A 23,706-nucleotide genomic window follows, 5' to 3' on the forward strand; every position below is an offset into this window, starting at 1 on the left:
GAAGTCCAGATCAAAACCATTAAAATAAGATATGTCCCACAGTCACTGGTTAATTCCGTGACTCTAAAGAGGCTATCACTTGAATCAAGGAAACCTTCTACAGGCAGATTTAATCTTCTGAACCAGTGAAAATCTGCCCTTATTTCTGTATACCCTGCCCTATAAACTCCCCCTTAACCAGCCAGGTCAGTATGAATAATGTGGAAAGACCAGGGTAAGTTCTTCAGCAGAGCTGTTTGTGAAATGTGTTTTTGTCATTCGTTCCATTGTGGTCTGAAGGCAGAGCAGCAAACCTCAAGTAAAAATCTGTGGCAATCTTTAACATAAATAAACGTCTTCTTTGCTATCACTGACTGACGTTAGACAGAGCCGACTCAGTCTATATCCAGTTCCTGAATGCTTTTCCACTTGTTGCTTCAGTCTCATGCTGCCTGGTTAGGGATTTTCTTTTCAAATTATTCTAAAATAAACCAAATAGCTAGTGAGTTATAAAGAAATAAAAAATACATATATAGGTAGTTAAATAGATAGTTCTGAAGTTCTCGTGTGTGTTTATGTGAGACGTCTGTAACCAATGAACCTCTTAGACAGCTTCTTTAACCCCCTGCTCAGAGAAATATATCAATTCTTAACAAGCTAATAGCTGGTCCCTGTGAGGCTAGTTCCAAAGTATTTATAAAGATACAGATTAAAATATGAAAATTATAGAGGTTCATGCAGGTGCTCCGTTACACTGCAACAAAGTTCACAATAGATTTCTAAAGGGATATTCCACCTGAGTGATATTTAGTCTGGTTCGTATTTCCCAGAGATAGATAAGTGGGAAAAGCAGCCCAGTCATTCTCCTAATCCGGCATTATTCTGTTAGCTTTAGCTTACCATAAACAATGTAAGTGAATAGTAACAGTTAGCATTTCGTGTAGAAAAGTCACAAAACGTACTCAATAATGATCCTTATTCTGCTTGGTAAACCTTAATAATCAAATTAAACTGCAAATGAAAATAATAAGCAACACTATGAAATTACTGGAGCCAATTTAGACTTGGGGCTACAATACGCCAAAGCACTGCTGTAAGGTGCGAGGACACGACACAGCGGCCTCAAAAGACACCTGCTCCGTCTGTCTTTTTTAGTGCAGTTTCCTAATCTGTTTCTTCAAATTAATGAGCTGGGTATAAGCCTAGTAGACACGCATTTGTGTTTATGGAAGTAGGTAATGCTAGCTTTTACCATTCAATCACATTGTTTATGCTAAGCTAAAGCTAACAAAAACTGCCAGATTAGGAGAATGACTAGACTGCTTACAAAATGCTTTTTCCCACTTATCTAATTGAGGATTATATGGCCGCAGAGTAAATTTCACTTATTGGGAGGAAAGTATTTTAATTGCAAATAGTGCTGAAAATAGCTAGGAGACCAAATTCTGCTGCAAATAAACACAATTATTAGTCATTTATTGAACAACGTGTTGCAGTGAAATTTGAAAAAATGGAATGTCCTTGAATTGCGATGATACATTTTCAGATTACAGACACTTTTAAAAGATACTTGTTACTTTTTCTTGGTATTGCTCAAACTATCCGTTAACTTATCAATCTCATAAAAGCAGCAGCAAGATCAAAAATAAAGATGTTTGAATGAAGCTCCAACAAAAGCCCCTGGTGGCTGGTTTCAGCACAAATTTTCGGCCCCACCCCCTACGTGTAAACAAACACTGTTCTTGTTAATAATAAAAAACAGAATAATCATTTCCTGAAGTTGAATTTTGTTGACTTGTGTAGTTCTTACTTTACATTAGATGTTCAAATGTCCATTTTTCTAATATGTTTAGTTAAAATCAGAGTTATCCTGTTACTTTCTCTACTGTACGGTCTATTGGGATTTTTCAGCTGTTTACACTAGTTATACATCAAGCACATTCTTCTTGCTCTTCACATACTAGCTATGACTTTTATTATTAATATATTTAAAAGTTTTTATGATATTTAGCTTTTTATTATTTTTTTTATTTTTTGCACATTTGAAATAAATGTAAAATCCTTCAACTGCTTTGCTTCTGCTCAGCAATCTAGAGATTTAAATCCAAGTTTTAAATGGTCAAGACTGGGTTTTTGATCAAATCAAATCAAATGTTATTTATAAGACACTTTTCATACAGCTGATGCAGCTCAAAGTGCCTTACAGATTAAAATGACCCCACATGGACAGTCACTATTATTATTTTGCCTAAAGTTCTAATTCTAAAAACGTTTCTTTTCAAAATAAAAGTAATTTGTTTTGTTGTAATTAGCAATCTGATGCTTTAAACATGTCCGGCTATGCTGGGAGAAACCTTCAGCTCCACATCTCTAACGTGCAGACTTTTGCCAAAAATACAACATGGTGGCACCTTAACGGTGTCATGGCTTCAGTTTGCTACAACAGAAGCATGCAGAGATGCTACGTCTCTAGTCTAAATGTCAGAACTAATCTCTGTCCAGATTTTCATTGGTAGTCCTAAAATATTAACAGAAACACTGGCACACCAACTGTTTTAACGGATCACTCACATAAATCCAGACCTACGATGTTTATCAAAATAATAGACATTGAATAATTGTAAATACCAAGGAACCAATATTTATGTCTAGAATAGTGTCTTTGCAAGCCAAACACTTATAAAATCTGTTATATTCTAATACTCTGCAAAATGTATAACAGCAACCTTTCAAAAGCAGAGCACCACCCCGAGCGGCATGAACACATCTGAATGACATTCTGGGCAGAAAATATGTGCAAGGTTGGGATTTTTCTGGAAAAGAGCGGCGGCTTACATCAGTCTGAGGCCATAATTAGCAGAACAAGAAAAACAATAATGATTTAGTAAGCTGTGTTGACATCTTGTTTCTGGTCACAGTGTCATTAAAGGGCCATAAATGTGTGTTTCACAAACCTCCCCTCAAAAATAAGGCCACACCATCGCTTGGCACCAAGCCATGTCAGTTAGACTTCTTTTTTCTGCTTCCAACGCAGCCAGACGAGGATTTATGGAGGTTCAGGCAAACTACAACATTTTCAAAATGGGATTTTAACCCAATCTGACTGGTGGTTGGCAGAGAACCTGAATAGTTTTGAATGGGGATTAATGGGAAAGGAAAGGTGCAGTAAAACCACATTTTTTCACCTACAGAAAAATAGGCTAACGACCACATTACGTGCAACTGATCTGAGTGATTTCTTTAATGCAGCTACCTTATGGCAAAGCTGGTTGTACCCGCAATAAATACTGTCATCAGGCGTGGATCCGACCAACGAGACAAGACTTTTTCCATATGAGGGACGTTAGATCTTCGATATGTTGAAAGAGGACCGGTTTGTGGAGTCGTGACGCTACCGACAGACGATCTTCTTAAACTTTTCCTCTGAAACTAAATCTGTCTGATCTGCTTTGGAAGGCGATCCAGAGGGCAGCTTTTACTGCAGTAATGTGGTAATCATCAGACAAACGTCTATGACCTGCTTTTTGGTCGCAACCCAAACATTATATGGCCAGGATTTTTCCTGGTGCCATGTCATATTAGTCCCTTCATTCACTCAAATGCTTTCTGATTCTTTCAGTCGCTCTGCCTCTCCTTTAGTCAATTTCTCCCTCCTTAACCCTCTCTCATTTATTCATCTTTCCTTGTGGTAACCCTCGGCATACAGGGAGTTGTGGTACAAAGGATCTGTACCAGCTCTGTTGACTTTGGCCCCAACCAGACAGAAAGCCGAGCCTTTAATTTGACTGGTTTCAATATCTGTCCCTTAATAAAACAAATAACTTTGTTTGGAGAGAAAGAAATCACCCCCCACCCCCAATTACTGTCGAGCGAGGAACAAGAGCACACTCCTGGATGTGTGTGTTTGTGTGAGCCGCCTGCTTCGGGTCAGGCTTAGTCTTCAAATTGACCTGGCTTAGAAAAATAAAATGAAAGAATGTAAGAAGGAGCGTGGTCTTCTGTACAAGCCGTGGATCGGATTACTGCTGAAACCACATGGATCGGAGTGCGTCGCTAGGCTAAGACCATGATTTCTTTTATTGGAAAGGTTTTTTCCCCCCTGAGAGAAGACCAAGAACGTCGAATGTAAAAAGTTTTCATTCCTTCCACATCGACCCTCGTCTCTCTAGGGCCAGTGGGTATCCATCAGTGTCAGACTAAGAGTAAACCTAATCAATAGAAATCTTTGCTTTGTATTAAACTCACATGAATCATTTATCATTTTTAGACTTTTGTGCTAGTTTCAGATACACTCTCTGTCATCAAATCATTGCCATTTTTGATTTATAACTGCATCTTTATCTCTAATGAGACATCCATAGGCGGTGATCCCAGGGGGGACAGGGGGGACGCGTCCCCCCTCACACAAAGTTGCCCCCCCCCAACACAAAAGTTATTGTAAACACATTAATGCTATCAGTAAACCTGTATTGTCTTCTAAAACCACAACGTAAAATTTAGTCTGCAAATACAAAACAATATGCTTTTAATTGTTGAGAAATTATAGTCCACCCCCCCACCCCACCCCACCCCCCACCCCCCACCCCCACACCCCCCCACACCCCCAATTCCTCAAGTTGGTACGGTCGGTCCACACACGCTGTTTCCAACGGGCGGGGCTACCGGCTCTGCCCCACTCACAGCTTCACAGCAGCCCACAGGCTCACAGGAGGCGGGAATCAAAAAGCCAGCGGTTTCCAGCAGTAAGTCATTTATCACACGCTTGTTCTACAAACTTAAATATGTATGTCAAATGTGGTCATAAATGTTAAACATAGACACCGATTATCTTTAGATTTTGATCACCGGTCGGAGATCCCTTTATGACAGACCACCACCACCACAGTAAAAAAAAAAAAAAGTTGTCACTTCATGTTCTCTGGTCATTCCAGGATTATTCCGCTATTATTATTCCATTCACTAAGGTGATCAAAAGTTCCTTTTTCCGGACACGTACGCTTTCACTGTCTTCCCCTGGAATCTGCGGAGCATTTATAGATCGATGAAAATGTCCGCGTTTCATCCTATTTAGCCGATGAATGTGGTAGAATCAAAACTAGCTGGTCCGATGTATGGAAAACCACAGCGTTTAACCGCTCTTATCACGTCTTCCCCAGGCTCTGAAGTTGTTTACAAAATGTCAAAGTGCAGGTGCACCGTGCAGCTTAGGGAAGAACTGGCTGGTTGCAGCAAATGTGTGGTGGAGGCAAAGCTCTCAGTGTAAAACATAGAGCCAAAGATCCCGTTGGCCACACAGACCCAAAAACACTATGAAAACTGAGAAAAGTGAGAGATTGATTAAACTGAAAGATAAACTATAGAGTATGTATATGTTTAGTGTATTTGTAAAGTAAATGTTTTTAATTTTTATTATTAAAATGAAACAAATATTTCAAGAATCTATTTTTAGATTTTGTGTATCTTTTCGTTCAGTAGGACTTAGATAAAGTTATTAAATATTACAGAGTTATTCTCTAATACCCTACAAACATTTCTATGATTTATTAAAGAGATTTCAGTCATTTTGATACTTGACTTGTAAAAGCTGATTTGAAGGTTGTTATTTTTTCTAGACATATTTAGAAGGAAATTTTCAAATATATTAAAATCAATATGGAACTATTTGGGTTTTAGTAGCTTTCATGTTATGTGATTTAATAAAATTTTAATTTGACATTTTGTGTTCTCTCTCTTTGTTGTGAAAAAGTTAGATATGTTTTAGTACTTAAAACTAATGCTTTGCATCCGTCCACACGTGTAGCTGTTGGTCAGCTAATAGCCGTGTCATTTCAGGACATGTTGCTTCAACTATCAACGATCTACTTTTAAATCTTTATTCGGAATTGCTTATTCCGTTTTAGGCCACAGTCTTGTTATTGAAATGAAAACAAAAGAAATGATGCTTATGAAGATGTACAAAATTGGCAAGATATTATTGTTGATCAATATCCTCCAGCTACGTTCTAATGACAACATCCCATCTGTGTGTGTGTTGCTGTCCAACTGTCAGCAGACCAGGTCAGTTGAAATGGCAGAGAAACGAAAAACGGCAGACATCAGGTCGTTTTTTAATGCTCCAGAACGTCAAGCAAGTAGAAACTTGCATTTTGATAGACATCTATAAGAAAGAAATGAAATGCCTATGAAATTGTTTCTAAATGGTTTCGTTAGGCAAAGTCCAGTCACTTGAGGACAGGCAGCCAGAGCCTGTCAGACACAGGCACAGAGTCTCAGGTCAGTCTCTTATAAGGACATACAGTGTTGTATGTAGAGAGCATTTTTTCATGCCCCCCCCCCCCCCATACACACACACACACACACACAAAATTTACTCTCTGAAGTTTTACTGTTTATTGTCCCCCCAAAATTGAAATGGGATTTCTGCCCTTGAGAGTCCTGGGGCAGCTCCAGCAACCTCCACCAGCTCCACTTGTGAATCCCTAAGGTGTTCCCTGACCATGTGGAGATTTTATCCCTCCAACGTGTCCTGCGTTGACCTAAGGGCCTCCTGCTAGCAGGACTACTTGAAACACCTCAACCAGAAGATGTCCAGGAGGTGGACGGGGATTGATGTAAAGTCGCTGACACAACAAGTATCAGGCAACAACAGGTCTTTTACATCAGCTCATGCTCCATGGTCAGAGATCAGCGGAGCATTAGCTACATGCTAAACCAACGTTTTTCAGGCGTTTTTAGCAAGAAAAACGCGGTAGAGCGACTCCAAAGTGAAGGCAACTCTGGCTTGCTTAGTAACGAAATCATAACTAGGTAAGCTGACCGAGGATATCGGGTTTTGCTGTCCACCACAAAGTCCAAAGGTCCGCGAGTGTAATTCGCTTAATTGTTTAGACCAGATTCTTACATTTTTTTCCATCCTCTGCCATTTTTAGGAAACATTATATTTGAAATTCAAAGAGCGTATTTGGATTATTGTGAGTGTGAGCAGGTTTGTGTTACTTTGTGAAGTGTCTTGGAAACGACCCTATCGTAATTTGGCTCAATGTAATAAACAGAATTGAATTAAATTGTTAACCTTCACTTTCATGAGAAGCAGGATTCAGATTTAATGTTGTCTTTATAATCCACCAAGCTGAAATTTGTGCTCCATTAAAAGTTTATTAGATTAATGATTAAATAAGCACATAAAAGATGTGTCAAAAATAAATGGATGGAGAGAAAAAAAAGGAGCAAAAAATGTGAAATGAGTTAAATATGATTATGTTTTACCTACATGAAGACTGGAACTAGAGGCCGAGAGGTTAATGATAGCTGAACTGGCTCCATCTGCAAACTACAAGAAATCATGCAAAAGCACAGACATAAACATAACACACACACACTTCCAGGTCAGCTGGTTAGTCACACACTGTTAACACATCTTCGGAACGACTTTTATGTCTAAGGATGTGATACGTTGTTAGATTTTATACCATGCACTTGTTATACAAGCCCAACGTGGTCGATGATCATCACAAACTCGACTCTAGAAGGTTTTTACGTTCTTTGAGTTGAGGACAGCAACAAACTGATGGATGTGTTTTTGGCTTCTACTTTGGGAAAACCTCTGAATGTCCCATGGGAATTTAAGGATGAAAAAAAGGAAGATAGAGAAATTATTTAAACAACACTAAAATATTTGACTCACATTTCAGCTCTAGAGGACATTCAGAAGCTTTCATAGACAAATGTAGCTTTCCTGTTTGGATCCAAAGAGAACGTTGATGACCTTCTTGGTTTTTAGACTCTGAGATGAAACGACATCAGAGGGTCGAACAGAGCAGCTGTTAACAGATCAAGCTGCTGTTTATGTCCACCAGGGCCGATGACTCAGCAACATCTAAGTTGTTTTTCAAATTAAAAAGTCATAAAACACAGACAACCCCATGCCCACAGACAGTCCTGATGGGCTGTAAACATCTGAGATAAACTTAGACATCATGAAGCTTGGAAACAAACCCTCTTTGTACCAGTCTGAAAAAATTAATGTGTCTGGAAGTCTGCTTCTTTTGTCTTTTGCCAGATTATAAGATAATGGAAAAACAGCAGTTTGAGGACTAAATTGGGAATATCTGAAAGGTGAGGGTAGTCTTCAACCCCTATTGCCCACAGTAGTCGGCGAAAGAAAATAGGGGAAATGACCAGGTAGGAAAATGTCATGTTGATCTATATCACTGTGTAAATTTGTATTCACGGACTCACCTACTATGACTTGTGAAAGCTGTTATTAATTTAGCATCCATGAGTGAGCACACCTTGACTAGTAGAAGCTAACCATTAGCATTAGCAACTCCACCACACAGTAGAACTCCTCCAGGCATGTGTTAATTGTGGAGAGCAAACAGAGTCAGTGGTGGAGTTGTTAGCCATTCAGAAGCAAGCTATGTATCAAGAATATTAATGTGCAAGACTCCAAATTTGCCATTAAGTGAATCTCAGCTACTAACACACCAAATTGTAGCCTGATGTTTGTAATGCTTACTGACTTGTAGCTATTTTACTGGGTAGCTGTGGTGGCCATCTTGACCTGGGTTGACTACAAAAGTGTATTGCTGGCAGACAAAACATCCAGGGACTATGCCCTGAAAATTTTGACAAACCCCATCCTGGGGTTCACAAGAAATGTCTAAAAACGTGTTTTCAACACTAGTAATCTGCAGGAGGACATGAAACAATGCTGCCCATTGTTGAGGTTGTTGATCAACTTTTGAACTTTGTTTTTTTTATAAATAACTCCTAAATCTCTTGCTAGAAACAGCGAGCATGCAGAACATTCAGCTACCACTAATTTCTAGTCTTGATGCGTTGCTTTTATTGTCGTGTTGAAGTCGAAGCCCTTTAACTAGACGGGGGAGTGGATGTCGGGGAGTAAACACTGATTTCAACACCCGGTCCGCTCACACAGAAAGTGATTTATATATTTTAGCTCATTCTGTGCATTTTTGGACCTCCCATGTTGGCTAACTGTGGAACCTGCTGCTCCCACTTTAACACAACAGTACCAGTGATTTTTTAGCATTTGCATGAAAGAATGTGCAGTGTGTGCGTGTGTTTGGGATGTTTGGGTGTGTGAGGCAATGGCAGAATGAGCGTTTCCTGTGATCCTAATTACTGTTTCAACAAAGATGGAGGTTTGTTTTATTCTGAAAGAAAAGAGTGATATTGATATTGGAAAAGACGCATGATATGCTGTAAATTCACAAATTAAACAGGGAAACATGGAGAAAGAGATAATGTAAAGGAGATTAAAAACTTTCAATGAACTAACAATGGAATGTAGAAAAAGTTTGCATACATATTATAACAACAAGGAATTTGGCAAGACAAAGTGTAAAAATGTCTAATTATTAATATTACATAATGTACCCCATGTGATTTGACCAAATTTAAAACTTCTTACCAAATCATCCCACATTGAAACTAGAAGTGGGCAACATCATATTAGATAACAAAGGACTTGCCAAAACAGAGAGATCCTAGCAACCGATGTTCTGTCAGAGAGACTGAGAATTAACCCTGGGTGTTTCTTAATGTTAAAGAACCTCGCCTTGATGCCTTGGTCCCACCCCGGTTGCCTAGGGGATACGTCATCAGGAACCGCCTAGGCGTGTTCCAGTCGATTCCAATGTTCATATGCTACCGAGATCTATCCTCTGTTTGTTAGCCGTTTAGTTAGCTGAGCAAGGATACATGCAAGGTGCCTTGTTGCCTTCTCTTGGTCAAACATTTTCCAGAATACAGCGAGGTATTTTCAAAAGGATGGTGGATCACGAGCCGGCAGGTACTTCGGGGGCTAATTTCTAGTTTAAATGTAAAGCAACTAAGATTTTTGGCATCTGCCTGATGAATCCTGGTGGCTGCCTGGTGGGATCTGGGTCCCTGGGCTCTGCTGGTTCCACGGCGGGGGTGGTCGCCCCTGGGTCCCGGGTTGCTGGGTCCTGGGCTCGGCCGGCTGGGGGGTGGGAGGCTGCGGGCGGGCCTGTGGGCTTGCCACTGATATCTCCCGGACTCTGCCGGCTGCTGGTTGTGGCCCCCCGAGGCGATCCTCTGCGCCTCTCAAGGGGGGCAGGGGCTTTTCTGGTCGCGGTCTCCTTGGGGTCTCTGTGCTCTGGGGCAGCTCCTGGATCTCTGGGACTTAGAGCTCCTTTCATCTCCTACGCATCTTTGAGGGGCAGATCTGTGGCCCCTCACACTCTCTATTGGATGCTCCTATAGAGAAACTTTACATATACAAGCGCGTGTACACACACAGGTGCTCACATGGTGCTCTCAAAAGTATGGGCTTGGGCAGGTTCAACACTTGTCTTAAGGCTGTCGTTGCCACTAAATGCACTATGATTTATTATCGTGTGATTGTTCAGTAAAACAGTGTTGATTTTATATTTCTTCACCAAGATGATGCAGTGATAGCTTGCTTGCTCCTGTTGTATTGTTATGTGACCCTTTTCTGCAGGTCTAGAAGCAGACTCTTGTTCATCATTGATTGTTTTTTTTTGGGGGGGGGGGGGGGGGGGGGTAAATAAAATAAATTAAAATATAAAATCCAACATGTAGGCTAAAAATGTCCCAGAAAAGTTCCATGTGATCTGCTTTCAACAGTACCCCAGTTGTTTCACTCTGTGTTGACTCCAGTTGGGTTTGAAGAGTTAGGAACCCATCTAATATGGTGGTGATGCTGTGACAATTCTCAGCGCCCAATGGGGCATGTATCGATTCATGTCTACTGTTAGCTTGACAATTAGCTGTAGCAGCTAATGCTAATATGCGCTGTCTTGTGTTACAATAAATAGCAAGGCACAATTTGTTCCATTTTTACACACAATATCAATGATTAAATATGAATAGTGTGATTTTGTGAAGTATTTCTGTAACGGTGAATGTTGTTAATGTACATAACTCACTTTAGCCTGTTTAATGTGTAAATGATGCTACGGTGTATACATATTTTACATGGCATAATGGTGTGGTTGCATTGATCAGTAAAATACAAAAAAACGATAAAATCATGAAAATTATCAGTAGAAAACAAAATATTTTTGTCAAATGTTTGCATAATTTCTCTGAATTTTGCCTCCACTTTGTCACCAACAGTCAGAAATTGGCTTACATTGGCTAAAGGAGTTTAAGAAGAGGGAGGTGCGATTATACTGGAAAAACTAAAGAAAGGACAGGAAAGAGAGGATGATGTGATACAAACAAAAGAACAAAAGCTGTAAACGTTGAGGAAAAAAGAGTTTGAGGATCCAGAACAGAAGTCCTGAGTTATTTTCCTTACAAAAATGAGGTCAACAGAAATCACGAGTTTGGAATTTTTTCCCCAAAACTCGAATGCCCTCCACCGATTCCCCGTCTCTAAACGTTTCTTCATCAGACACTCAAGGGACCAGTTCAGTGGTTTTCTGTGCTGAAGCTCATTAGCATCAAATCCTTTATCCTCGGAACATTAACACAGAGCTTTTTCCACGACCTGCCAGACTGCATTTCCTGATTTCTATCCAGAGGAACACAGTTCAAAGTTTTAAAAAAAAGAAGATCCCTTTGATGCATGAATTATGAAATCTTCAACCATGATTTTTTAACAGTTGTTTTTATTCATCTTTAGGTGTGAATGAAACAAATTTCAACAAATATTTGTTGTAACAGTTAATAATTTACTAATAATTTATTACATGTCCACCTCAGTGGACAGCGTCCTGAACATGAAATATGTTGGCTTTACTTACTGAAGTCCAAATGGAGGGGCTCAAATGCAATAAAAGCCTTCAACAGCTGTGTTTAATAGCAAAAAAAATAATAATAATAAAAATTTGAGTACTTGTCCACTGTAGTGACCATTATGCATCAAAGGGATAAACGACATGAAGCAATATAAATATAAAGAAGTGGATGTTTGAGTATTTTTTTCTGAAACATCCAGTAAACACGGTCTGGAGCTCATCAGGTGCTAGGTTTACATTTGGATTGTCTGTGGGAGGTATCCCTGTGCCCTCCGTGCATACAGCCAGGTTTTTTTATTGTATTGGTAAAAGTGGAGGTCAGGACATCGTCAGGGTGGTTTTACCTGATCTTGGACAAGCGGCTCCTCGTCATCGATGTCAATGAAGACCTCTCCAGAAGTTCCCTGGGGCGTCTCACCTGAACACACAAAGACACCAACATGAGATGTTTTCACCTCTAACCATCCCTTTGGAGTTCCTGTCGCTTACGTCTCCATCCATTCTCCTCCTCCACCTCCTCTTCCTCCTGAGCATGCTCCTCCTCCTCGCGAGTGCTGCGGTACTCCTCCAGCGAACGGATGGTGCACTGACCAACCACCGGCTTCCTCCCAAACTGGCGGTTGTCAATGACTTTGATGACAATCGGCGGCATGTAGAGCTCCTCGCGGGGGAGCCTCTGTGGAGGAGAAGAATGGTGTGTTGATGACCAACAATACCATTATTGTTCACTTCCACCCTTCTGTGGTGGGCCATGTTGAAATTAGAGAAGTAAAACGACCTCCATCTGCAGCTGCGCTCCTCGTCTCCTGACTCTAATTGGTTACGCCACCTGCCCGCCTGATGCTGATTGGCTCTGGTTGCTGATTGTGTAAAGCTGATTGGCTACGCCTTGGTGAGGGTCCAATCCAGACATGATTACACATTTGAGGACACGCCCGTTGGTCCAGTGATTTTAATCGTCACTCTGAGTCAGGGGTCTCCAACCTGTGGCTCTGGAGCCACGTGAGGCTCTTTGGTCCCCCTGATGAGGTTCCCTCACAACAATCTGAGTAATGTTTACATTTGAGTCCTCTGGAGGAAAGAGGAGTGTCATCAGAATTTTCTGAATGATTTTTGCAGGAAGTGTGAAGTTTCTACAAGAAAATGATACCAGGCTTCTTCTGCAAACTTAGGTTATTTCCACAGAAAGAACACGGTGATGTTATAAATGAACTTTCCAGACAGATTTACAACATTTCAGCATCAGAATCAGATATAATAGCCTAAAATTTTAATTTACCTGTGACTCGAATTTGGTAGCTGATATTTTATGTGCCTATGTAAATTAACACATTTATCAGAATTTACATCAGATTTTAAGCATCAAGTTTTGGAAATCTACAGCAATAATTTATTCTCATAAGAGTCTGGTTCTGACCCACAAAATAAACCCATAAAGACTTGGGACCCGAAAAATCACATAATGAATATTATTATATTATATTATATTATATTATATTATATTATATTATATTATATTATATTATATTATAATAATAATAGTAATAATAATAACAATAATAATGCATTGAACTTATATAGCGCTTTTCTAGACACCCAAAGATGCTTTCACACACTCTCACATTCACACACTGCTAGTGATGGTAAGCTACTTGTGGCCACAGCCGCCCTGGGGAGGTCTGACAGAGGCGAGGCTGCCATTTGGTGCCGTCAGCCCCTCTGACCACCACTAACACAGGCAAGTTGGGTGAAGTGTCTTGCCCAAGGACAAAACAGCAGGATACCCCTGGCGGGAGCTGGAATCGAAACCATGACCCTCCGATCATGAGGCAATCCGCTCTACCACCTGAGCTACTGCTGCCCCATTATATTATATTATATTATATTATCATCCATCCATTTTCTGAACCCGCTTGTCCACGCAGGGTCGGGGGGGATGGTACCTGTCTCCAATGATCAATGGGCAATCAGGCGGGGTACACCCTGGACAGAGAGCCAGTCCATCGCAGGGCTATATTATATTATATTATATTATATTATATTATAATACATGTTATGTGTGTATTTTGATAGCTCTTCACAAGCGTGAAATAAAAACATTCTAACAATTAATTGCTCTATTTTAACAAATGCATTAGATAAACAGGTAAAAAGATGTTAAAATTGACACTGTCACGTTGCGAGGATGGTTTGGACCCAAAATGCAGTAACCCAGGATGACACGAAGCAGGAGTTGAAATAAAGTAAAATCTTTTTATTGTAGGATGAAACAAAAATAATTCCAAAAGGCAGGGAGTCAAAATCCAAAAATCCAGAAAATGAGAACAAAGCTCACTTAGAGCACAAACTGGGGACGGGACAGGAAGCTCACACAGAGCACCAAAACAACACTGACAAATACAATGGACCGACAAGACAATGAGAAACAGACAGGGCTTTATAGACTGGGGCATAATGGGAGGCAGATGAGCTGCAGGTGTGTGGGGAGAGAACCAGGTGAAGGCAATAACTAATCAGGGAGGAGGAGCAGGAAAGGACACCGGACCTGACTGGGGAAGGACACACAAACACACACACACACACACACACACACACACACACACACACACACACACACACACACACACACACACACACACACACACGCACACACACACACACACACACACACACACACACACACACACACACACACACACACACACACACACACACACACACCTAGCTGAGAAGGACATACACACAAACACAAAACTGAAATAATAGACCTATAGAAATATGGTGGGGAGACCAAGAGAACATGAAGAAAACCAGGAGGGAGCTGGGGACAAAAAGGCTGGAGCTACAACTGGAGGGGCTGGGGATGACCTGAAGGGCTACAAACAGAAGACACATAAATGAGATGCAGACAAAGGACACATGAGGGCGCTATGAGACACAAAAGGGGAATCTAGAGCGGGATGGAGAACATAAGGAGACACATGGGGAAAGACGCAGAGGCAGACCATGACAGAAACTAGGTTTCCCTGAATAATAAAGTCTAAGATGAACAGAATAAGGTTTTATAGTGCATGATGTTATTATAGTTTATTATGCAATAAAATGGCAAAACCCAGACAACAATCTACATCAAATACATTCAACCTACAGTACCTATATCATCCACTACAGGGCCACGTACAGGAATTAGTGTAGGTTCAGAGGAATGTACTAATCCTGTTAAAGAGGTAGAGATTTTAGAAAATTAGATACAGTTGTATTAAATAATGAAGGTTGCTCTATACGAAGAAATTAAACCTAAAATATATGTATGTTATACACATTTTAAAGTAACACTAGATAGATTTTTAAACTTTAAGCTAGAGCTTTAACATTGATTTCACTGATAGTTGAGTTAGAAACTCGACCAGTTTCTTATCTGACACCACTCCGCAGCCCTCTGCTGGCCAAAAACCACACTAGGTACTTTTTGGAATGGGTAGGTGTTCTATAGGGGGAGCACTTTACCTGCTTTATGACTGTTAGCTGTAGTGCTATCCGTTAGCATTTTCAGTTTGCTGATCATCAAAAAAAAAGCACAAGAAGAAAGTAAAAAAAGAAGTGTTTTCTGTTGGCATCATGGTGCAGCCCGGAAGTAAAAATAAGAGAGTAATGTCTTTAGAGGGGAAGCAAAGAGCCAAAATCAGTCTACTCTAGTTTGAGGAAGCTAAAGGAGGCTACAAAATCACAGACTGATGGTGACCTGGCTTTGTTGCTACTGGACTTGTAAGTAATAATATTTTTTGCCAAACTGTGTGGGTCTTTTAACTTAATGTTTTTTTGTATTAGTTGGCTTTTGTAAGTGTTAGCTCGTTGTTATTGCTAGCTACAGTAGTGTTGTTTACAACTGTTGTAATTCCACTTTCAACCAGTAGAGCGGAGAAGCACAAAACTGTCTAGTGTTACTTTAATTTATTTAGCTTAAATAAAGTGAGTGTTTAGTTTATAACTCCTAACTGATTAAATCCTTCCTCAGGGATGTTCTTCCTTTCCCTGAAACTGTCACTGGGATTTTAAAACATCCTGTCTGAGTGGCGCTTTGACATGCAGACCATTGCTTGTTGAAAACCTTTCGTTTGGAGTTGATATTCTCTGTGACTTTGTCTTTTCTCTAGGCCGTCAAAACTAAGTATCCGACCGGCCGTTTCAGAGCCCAGGTGTGTCTGCAGACTCAGAGAGTCGGCCACATTTAAAAAACATTTCTCCGAAACAGGATTCAGTAATTGTTCCGACCTCTGCGGGTTTAAAGAGGCTTAACTGAACCTAAAGGCAGACCATTAAACGGAGAGAGCTCAAACAAGGTGGTCAGACGCTTCAAAGAGTTTGTGTTTAAGGAAAATGAACATGTGACATTTTTCTTGGCACCGTGGCATAAGAAAACACTTATTCAGTCAGCTTAAGATGTTTAAATGGTTACTGGTGGGCATTTGGACCTGGTTCTGGAGCTGAATTCTAAGAAATACCATGTCCACTGTCCAATTAAGACCATCTCAGACCCTCAATGTGGTCAACACAAATCTTTAATCTTGTTAAACAGGATAAACTGCATCTGAGGATGGAAATATGAGAAAACCTTCAAACTCCAGTTAAATCTGTCATAATAAAATAACCTTAGGTCTTAATATTGTTAACTTTAAACTCTCCAGAACTCTGGAGCTGCTAGCGCTGGGAAACATGTGTCCACTTTGTTCATTCCTCATTTCAGGCTTTTATAAGGAACGCTGGGAGAGAATGAGATGGCAGGGAATGGAAATATATCCTCACAGGATGGAGTATAATGACTGTTTAAGCTCATGGATTTAGATACGGAGGTGAACTTGATTAAAATAAATGAGTTAGGTGTAGATGTGTAACAACTTAGGCTTTTTGTGGCAGTAAAACTCTGCTCTGTGCCATCAGAAATAATAGTTTTGAACTTGATGTTCTTGGTGCTCGAGAAAATCTTAAGTTTTCCCAAACTCATCTGTTTAGTTGTCTGTTAAACTGTAAAAAGCTCAGTAATCAGATATTTCCTGACAGGATTTAGATTTGGCTAATGGGTTTTCCGAAACATTCAAACAAGTGAGCTGTGAATTTGGGTTACAACACATCAGGGACAAATTTAGCTAAAAACAGAGAAACAACTCAGAAGAAAACAATGGGATTTTGGTAAATCAAGTTAACAAACCTCGATGACCTTAAGAAGTTTCCTGCTTCTCCACCCTATAGGTTGAAAGTGGAATTACAATTGCCGTAAACAACCCTGCTGCAGCTAGTGCTAACAACAAAAACACAAACATGAACCAACTGATACTAAAAGAAAATTAACTAAAAAAAGATCCACACTTTTGGACCAAAAAATTATTACTTACAAGTCCAGTAGCGATCAAGTAAGGTCACTATCAGTCTGTGATTTTTGTAGCCTCCTTTAGCTTCCTCACTGTGCCAATGTTCACTCTGGTCTTAGCTCTTTGTTTCACCGTCAAAGACATTACTCTCTTGCTTTCACTTCCAGTCTCCGCCATGATGCTAACAGAAAGGCAAACTTTTTTTCTTCTTGTGATTATTGACGATAAGCTGAACTGAAAATGTTGTCCGCTAGCATTACAGCTAACAGCCATAAAGCAGGCAAAGAGCTCCCCCTAGGACACCTATATGCTCCGCAAAACTGTTAAGTGTGGTTTTCAACCAGCAGAGGACTGCAGGGTGGTGTCAGACATGAAACTGTTCGTTTCCAACTCAACAATCACTGAGATAAATGTTAAAGCTCCAACTTAAAGTTTAAAAACTAGTGTTACTTCAGAGCTCTAAAGCTCAAGTAAATGTCCCAATAGAAACAACATTTAAACTGTTCCAAGAAACAAACAGGCAAATTTCTCAGCAAAATAATCTTTTTAAGAAGAAACCTGTTTCTGTTTGTTAATGTTTTAATTAACAAGGCATCAGTATGTTCCCAGAAAGTTGTTCTATTTTTGACTGAACTGGTATGTAAAGTGTTTGAGTGGGATGATTTACATACATCAGTGACCTGCTGTTCCATATGTTCCTAACCGAGCACTTCACTCTCAGACTGCAGGTTTACTCGTGGTTTCCAGAATATCTTAAAACAGGATGGGAGGCAGTTCTTTTAGCTATCAGGCTCCTCTCTTTTGGAACCAGCTCCCAGCTTTAGTCTGTGAGGCAGACACCTCGTCTACTTTTAAGACTAGGCTTAAAACATTTTTATTTGATAGAGCCTATGGTTAAAAGCTGATGTTAGCCCAGATCTGGACGAGTGGGGGAGTAGAGGGAGGTGGAGTGTACAGTCGGTAAAGACGGCTCTCCCTTGCCCTGCCTCCATCTAAAAGGCTAGGTTATCCAGAGTTATCTCTGTACTTATGCTGCTATAAGCTTAGACTGCTGGAGGACACACCGACCACTTTCCACACTCTACTACTTTCTTCTACAATCTGCTCTTTAACTGCATTATTTCCTGATATTTCAGTTGTCAACTTTATTTTTTCTCTAAGTGTTTTTCTCCCCAGAAGAAACTACAATGATGTTCTGCTAAGCTGTGGAGGCCTCATGGAGGGGGCCTTCACTTGAACACTGTTGCTAAACATTTAAACATTCCCCCTCTCCTGATAATAACATTTGACTTTCCTTGACATTGAATGTGCGACTACTACTTTACCCGTTTAATTATAGACTCACTAGGATAAATACAGTTAAGTTTATCTCTCACTAAATACAATTTTTACTAAGATGTAACCATAGAAACGCTACTTGGTATTAGGGGTTGTATGAACTAGTCGACTTCACTGCTCTGTAGTGACATTTTATGACTTGCATCGACTAGTTGCTGTCACGTGATAATGACCGACAAGATGCAGTCCTCGGAAAAGACAGCAGGTGACGAGCCCCTAAGCGTCGGGAGGCGACGCGCTGTGCCAGAGCGTCGGTATATATACGCCCGCCGTAAAAAGGACATTTAACCAAATTGTGACCTTTACCCTCTTGCAATTTAAACTTCCCCTCACCCCATCCTAATCTTAACCAGCTTACGCATGCAAAGCTCTGATTGTTGACGCGCTTTAGACATCTGTGTCCTGAGCACGGCCACAGTAACATTATCAAATTAGGTGTCACCACTCAAAAACTAATTTAACACACGATCGTTCATGTCGGCTCATTTCCTTTTATGTTTTCTGTCTTTTATTTGTGTCTGATGCATTTCGCTGCTGTGGAGTGGGGCGCATCACCTGTTTTGCCCTCCGGTGACGCACCCAGAGGTGGATTGACTCTCTGGAGCACCGGGAGCCGTCCCGGTGGGCCGACGGCTGCCGGGACGGTCTGACATTTATTAATTATTTCATTCGTTCATTCATCCACTCATTTCGTTCATCTTCCTCTCTCGCCCTCAGATTTCTTACAAATTGGGCCGGCCAAAAGGTTACCGAGGCTAGCAGTGTGTTGCACACATCAAGATGTATTATTGGTCTGTTTCTCATTGTCATGGGCTGACTGGTTCAGGGCGCTGCGACAGGGCTGTCAATCACAGGCAGCACAAACCAGGGTGGGCGGGGCCTCATCGCTGGTTGGCGGGAGTGGTTGGAGTGCCTCGGACTGTTGATGTGAAAATGGAGAAGCCGAAGAAACGTTTGGATGGCGCAGAAAAGTTGCGGCATAAAAGTTTGAAGTCTCTAGATGTGGGAGCTGCTAAGTGTTCACAGTTGGCAGACCTATTTGGTCCTGGGCCGGCCTTAGTCACCACCCCAACAGGTGCTGCTGGTGCGCCAGGAGAGGGGCCGACACTACAGTAAGTAGCATTAGCACGGGGCTGGCTAGGTTACTTTTTAAAACTTAATGCGTATGTTCAGTAAGAAGTAGAACACGTTTTATATCTATAGCAGTCATCATGTAGGATGAGCTAAAAAGGCCGTGAGTGTTGGTATTTGGGTTGATTTAGTTCAATTATATATGCCGAAGGTTGGTTTCATGTAACATCACAAAATTCTAAAGAGCCCATAGTTCAACAGTGATTGTGACCCCCTTTCCATCGGACTGGACCAGCAGCGCCAGCATGTTACTGGGCAGCACATTCTCACATATTCTGCTGCTTGTCCCTTCCTATCGGCCGCTTATGAGAGGTGCATCGGCCGCAAATGCAGCGCGGCAGCGCCCATGGTAGATCAGAAAATATCCTTTTAATGCTCTGCACAGATTATAATCAAAACTTATTATTTTACTGAACGCATGGCGATCAGACACATTTATTCACTGCTGTATGAAGCAGATGTGTGGTAACAGCCCCCTGCTCTTCTCCGCTCTGCTCTTTTACCTGGTTTTTAACAGCTCCTCCGTGGACGTGGTGGAGGGATTTAATGTTCAAACTCCGTGGATTATCATCAGAACTCATTCTAGGCAATGCAGGACACTCCAACTGATTTATTATTTGTTGCATCATGGAGGAGAAGTGTGTCGAACTGTCGTCCCGCTGCCTGTCACTTTCTCCCTTCTGTCACAGTTTCTCCTTCTCCTGCCACCCGAGGCTGGAGGAGGAGAAACTTGAGGGGGGGAAGCACGACCGTGATGTTTTTAATTCACTTGTCTTGTTCCCAACACATCTGATAATCACAGGCTAAAGTGAAGCAGAAAAAGTAAAAAAAAATGTTTTTATTTAACTCCCCATCCAGTTAAAAAACTGCAGATATTTCCATCCATTTCATCTCCATTCTCATTATTTTCCCTCCCGCTCCGGTGGAAAGCAGGGGTGACTGAGAGCAACTCTAATTAATTTTCCCTTAAAGATGCACAAGTGTATTCAAAACATGTGTGATGTTGACCAGTAGAAAGGACTTTCAGCAACATAGGAATGACTAATATGGCAGGTTTGTGAATCCAATCACTGTAAAGTAATGTTCAGGGAAAACATTTGGACAGTTTCTTTTTGGAAATTTCTTCCAAAAAGTTTTTCTCCCATTGAGTTGTACTGCCTGGACCTAGCCTCTAACTGCAATCTGTGATCGATAGACTAGCAGAGAAGAGTGAGCTGCTTAAAAAGCTGCTCCACTGATAAGGTGGGAAATATTTAATAAAGTTATGATCACACATTATAGATGTTGTAATTCCTTATTTGTTGTTTTAATGATCCTTTACAGATTTATTGTGCATGGGCATTAATCCTTAATTTTGTGTGATCGTGTACACAAAATCATCACTTATTCTCTATTACAGGCTGTTGTGATATATTTGAGGAGTCGTTCTCTCTGTTCATTGTGGACTTATTCGAAGACCTGCTTTCTATCTGCCTCCACTGTACCAAAGTTTGGCTGTTGAGTCTCTTTTCAAATGGTAAGTTTAAAATGTTTTATGAAATCATACTTAATTGTGGACTATTAGAGACTAATGTTGCCCATGTCCCTCACAGTTTGGCCTCTTGACATGCGCCCCCCCCCCCCCCCCCCATCCATGTTTGAGGACCTGCTTTCTCTCTGCTTCCACTGTACCAGAGGTTGGCTGTTGAATGGTAAGCTTATAATGTTCTATAAAATCCTACTCAATTTGAGAAGATTAGAGACTCAGGCCGTGTCCACACGTAGCCAGGGATCTGCCAAAACGTAGATATTTTTCTACGTTTTGGCCTGTCATCCACACGAAAACTGAGTTTTTTCACACAAAAACGGATCTTTTTAAAAACTCCGGCCAAAGTGAAGATCTGAGTTTTCTCCGTTTTGGGTGTCTGCGTATGGAAAGACAAAACAGGAGTTTTAAGGTCCGCAACGTCACTTTCTGCGACAAAAAAATGCTGACATCACGTGTGCGACCTGTGTTTACACTAGCCGGCATCATGGAAGCCCTCAGAGCTGCGCTCTGTCACTACCCGATCCATCAATTGTCCAAGCGCTTTCTGCTTGTTTGTTTTTGCAAGTGGAATTACTGCTCCTTGCGGAAGACCACAGACAAAGGACGAGGTTAAGAACGGGGGAAGTACTGCCGCCTACAGGTCTGGCATGTCCTTAACAATGTATTTATCCGGGTACGTGTGGACAGAGTTTGTTTTTAAAATGCGGTGGTGTGGATGCAAGTTTTTGGAGGGGCGGATATTCGTTTTCAAAAAAACCCGGCTACGTGTGGACTAGGCCTTAATGATGCATCCCATGTTCCTTTCAGTTCTCTATTGATGGTTTTTGAGGTCTAATGCTGCTATTTATTTAGATCATTTATCAAGATATTTAGTTATTTTTTCTCATTATTTGTTTCATTCAAAATTTTATATATAGGTTATTGTAGTTCTGAAATAATTTTTTAAATATATTTAGTGACTTGATTCTTTTATGCCTTTGGTAAGGTTATTCCATATTCTCACACCATTTACAGAGATAGTCATTTCCTTCATTCTGGTTCTAAATTTCATTTTTTTAAATACTTCAGTTCCTTTTAAGAAATAATTACTGACTCTTTTTTCAAAGATTTTTTGAATGCTGGTGGGTAACGTATTGGTTTTAGCTTTGTTGAGGGTCTGCCCTCATGAGAAAATTACTATGCGGTAATTTCTCCAAAAGACTGTGTCATCTGCGCTCTGAAAAAGCAGATACCGTAAATCCTCTAATACAGGCCCGGGCCTGTATTTGACTCAAGCTCATCAAGCTCCAGGCCTTTATTGGAAGGAGGGCCAGTATTAGAGGCAGGCCTCTATTTCTATTTGAGCAAAATGAACTAATGGTTTGCTGGAGTTTTTGACAATTAAAATTGTGCCCACATTTTCAAAGTTAAACACATTTCTTTTAACAACGGTAGTTTCTGCTTCAGCCCTCTCCCCCCTCCCCCTGCGCAGCAGCCGCAAACTCACTGATGTGCCTGCAGCCTCTCGGAGTTCCTGCTGCTCTAAACATTAAAATAATTATTTCATTTTCTGTTCCTCACTTCTGATGACCTTCAGTGGTGTCTGTTTGTTGCAACAGCAGGTACAAAAACTAACTTGTTTTTATTTGACTATTTTTCTGTCCTGTCTGTTTATTATCTTCCTGCATCTCCTCTCAATCCTAAAGAAAAACTGCTACCTGGGTTCATATATATTCACCTCATGAGTTACCTTTGAACTGCAGTTCTAAAAGATCTACCGACCGCAAAAACAGCGGAGCGCTCGCTGTTTGGCGGCCGTATCAGTGATCAGTGCGTTGGAGGACAAGTTGATGCGCGCACCGCCCCGCTCCACAGCATGCAGCGAAATGCATCAGGCGCAAATAAAAGACAGAAAACATTAAAGGAATTGAACCGACATGAACGATCGCGTGTCAGTACCTACGGTCTGGCACAGCGCATTGCTGATCACAGAGAATGTGATCATACGATAATTCAATAGGGAGCGTGGTTTCACAGACGCGGAAGTGAGAGCGTCGGTGAAACGCCGGCTGCTCTAGGAAACCCCCGAGCGTTCGAGCGTCAACGAAGTGACACAGAAATGCCGGGCTTTCCAGAAGTAAGTAAGATAACTTACTATGAGCTGATAGTTCGTTGGATTGATCGGTAGGTTGGAAACTCTGATCATGAATCTGAAGAAACGATGACTGAGCTGTAAAGGCGACTTCCGTTTATAGCCGCGGTTTGTGACGTAGATGCGACGTGGAGGGAATCCCCGCGAGGGGCATGCTGGGAGTCCCTACTTCGCGGATTTTCACCTATCGCGGCCAGGTCTGGAACGCATCTACTGCGATAAACGAGGGATTACTGTAGTTCATACACACCCTACTGCTGCTCTCCAGAGTGTTCTGCAGCATAATCAGCACGTTCTCTTTGAACTTGATAGTGTAATGACCTGGCTGGGGTTGTAAGCCAGGTGCATTCTGGGTATTGTGTTATATGTGTTTCCTATCGTTCTGCTAGTTCCTATGTGCTGATTTGCGTGTTGTGTGAGTGTTATGTAAGCCACAGGGAAGGTGATGTGTGTTCTGTGGAGCGGGTTGAATTAGCATGG

At 41.0% G+C, this 23,706-nt stretch overlaps 1 protein-coding gene across 6 annotated transcripts in view; it reads right to left on the minus strand.

Moving 5' to 3' along the window:
• dysf (dysferlin, limb girdle muscular dystrophy 2B (autosomal recessive)) overlaps positions 1 to 23,706 on the minus strand; it is a 112,316-nt gene that overhangs the window by 34,067 nt on the left and 54,543 nt on the right. For 5 of the 6 annotated variants that reach the window (XM_015946232.3, XM_015946229.3, XM_015946228.3 and 2 more), the window contains 2 exons: positions 12,222 to 12,408; positions 12,077 to 12,150 (listed from right to left, as the gene is read on the minus strand). In XM_015946232.3, the coding sequence (XP_015801718.3) occupies positions 12,077 to 12,150; positions 12,222 to 12,408 (261 nt within the window). Of the gene's footprint in view, positions 1 to 7,249; positions 7,310 to 12,076; positions 12,151 to 12,221; positions 12,409 to 23,706 lie in introns of all 6 variants that reach the window. The other variant, XM_070548091.1, reaches the window with a different exon arrangement.

The sequence above is a fragment of the Nothobranchius furzeri genome, chromosome 2 (assembly GCF_043380555.1).
Source record: "Nothobranchius furzeri strain GRZ-AD chromosome 2, NfurGRZ-RIMD1, whole genome shotgun sequence".
Lineage (NCBI taxonomy): Eukaryota > Metazoa > Chordata > Actinopteri > Cyprinodontiformes > Nothobranchiidae > Nothobranchius > Nothobranchius furzeri.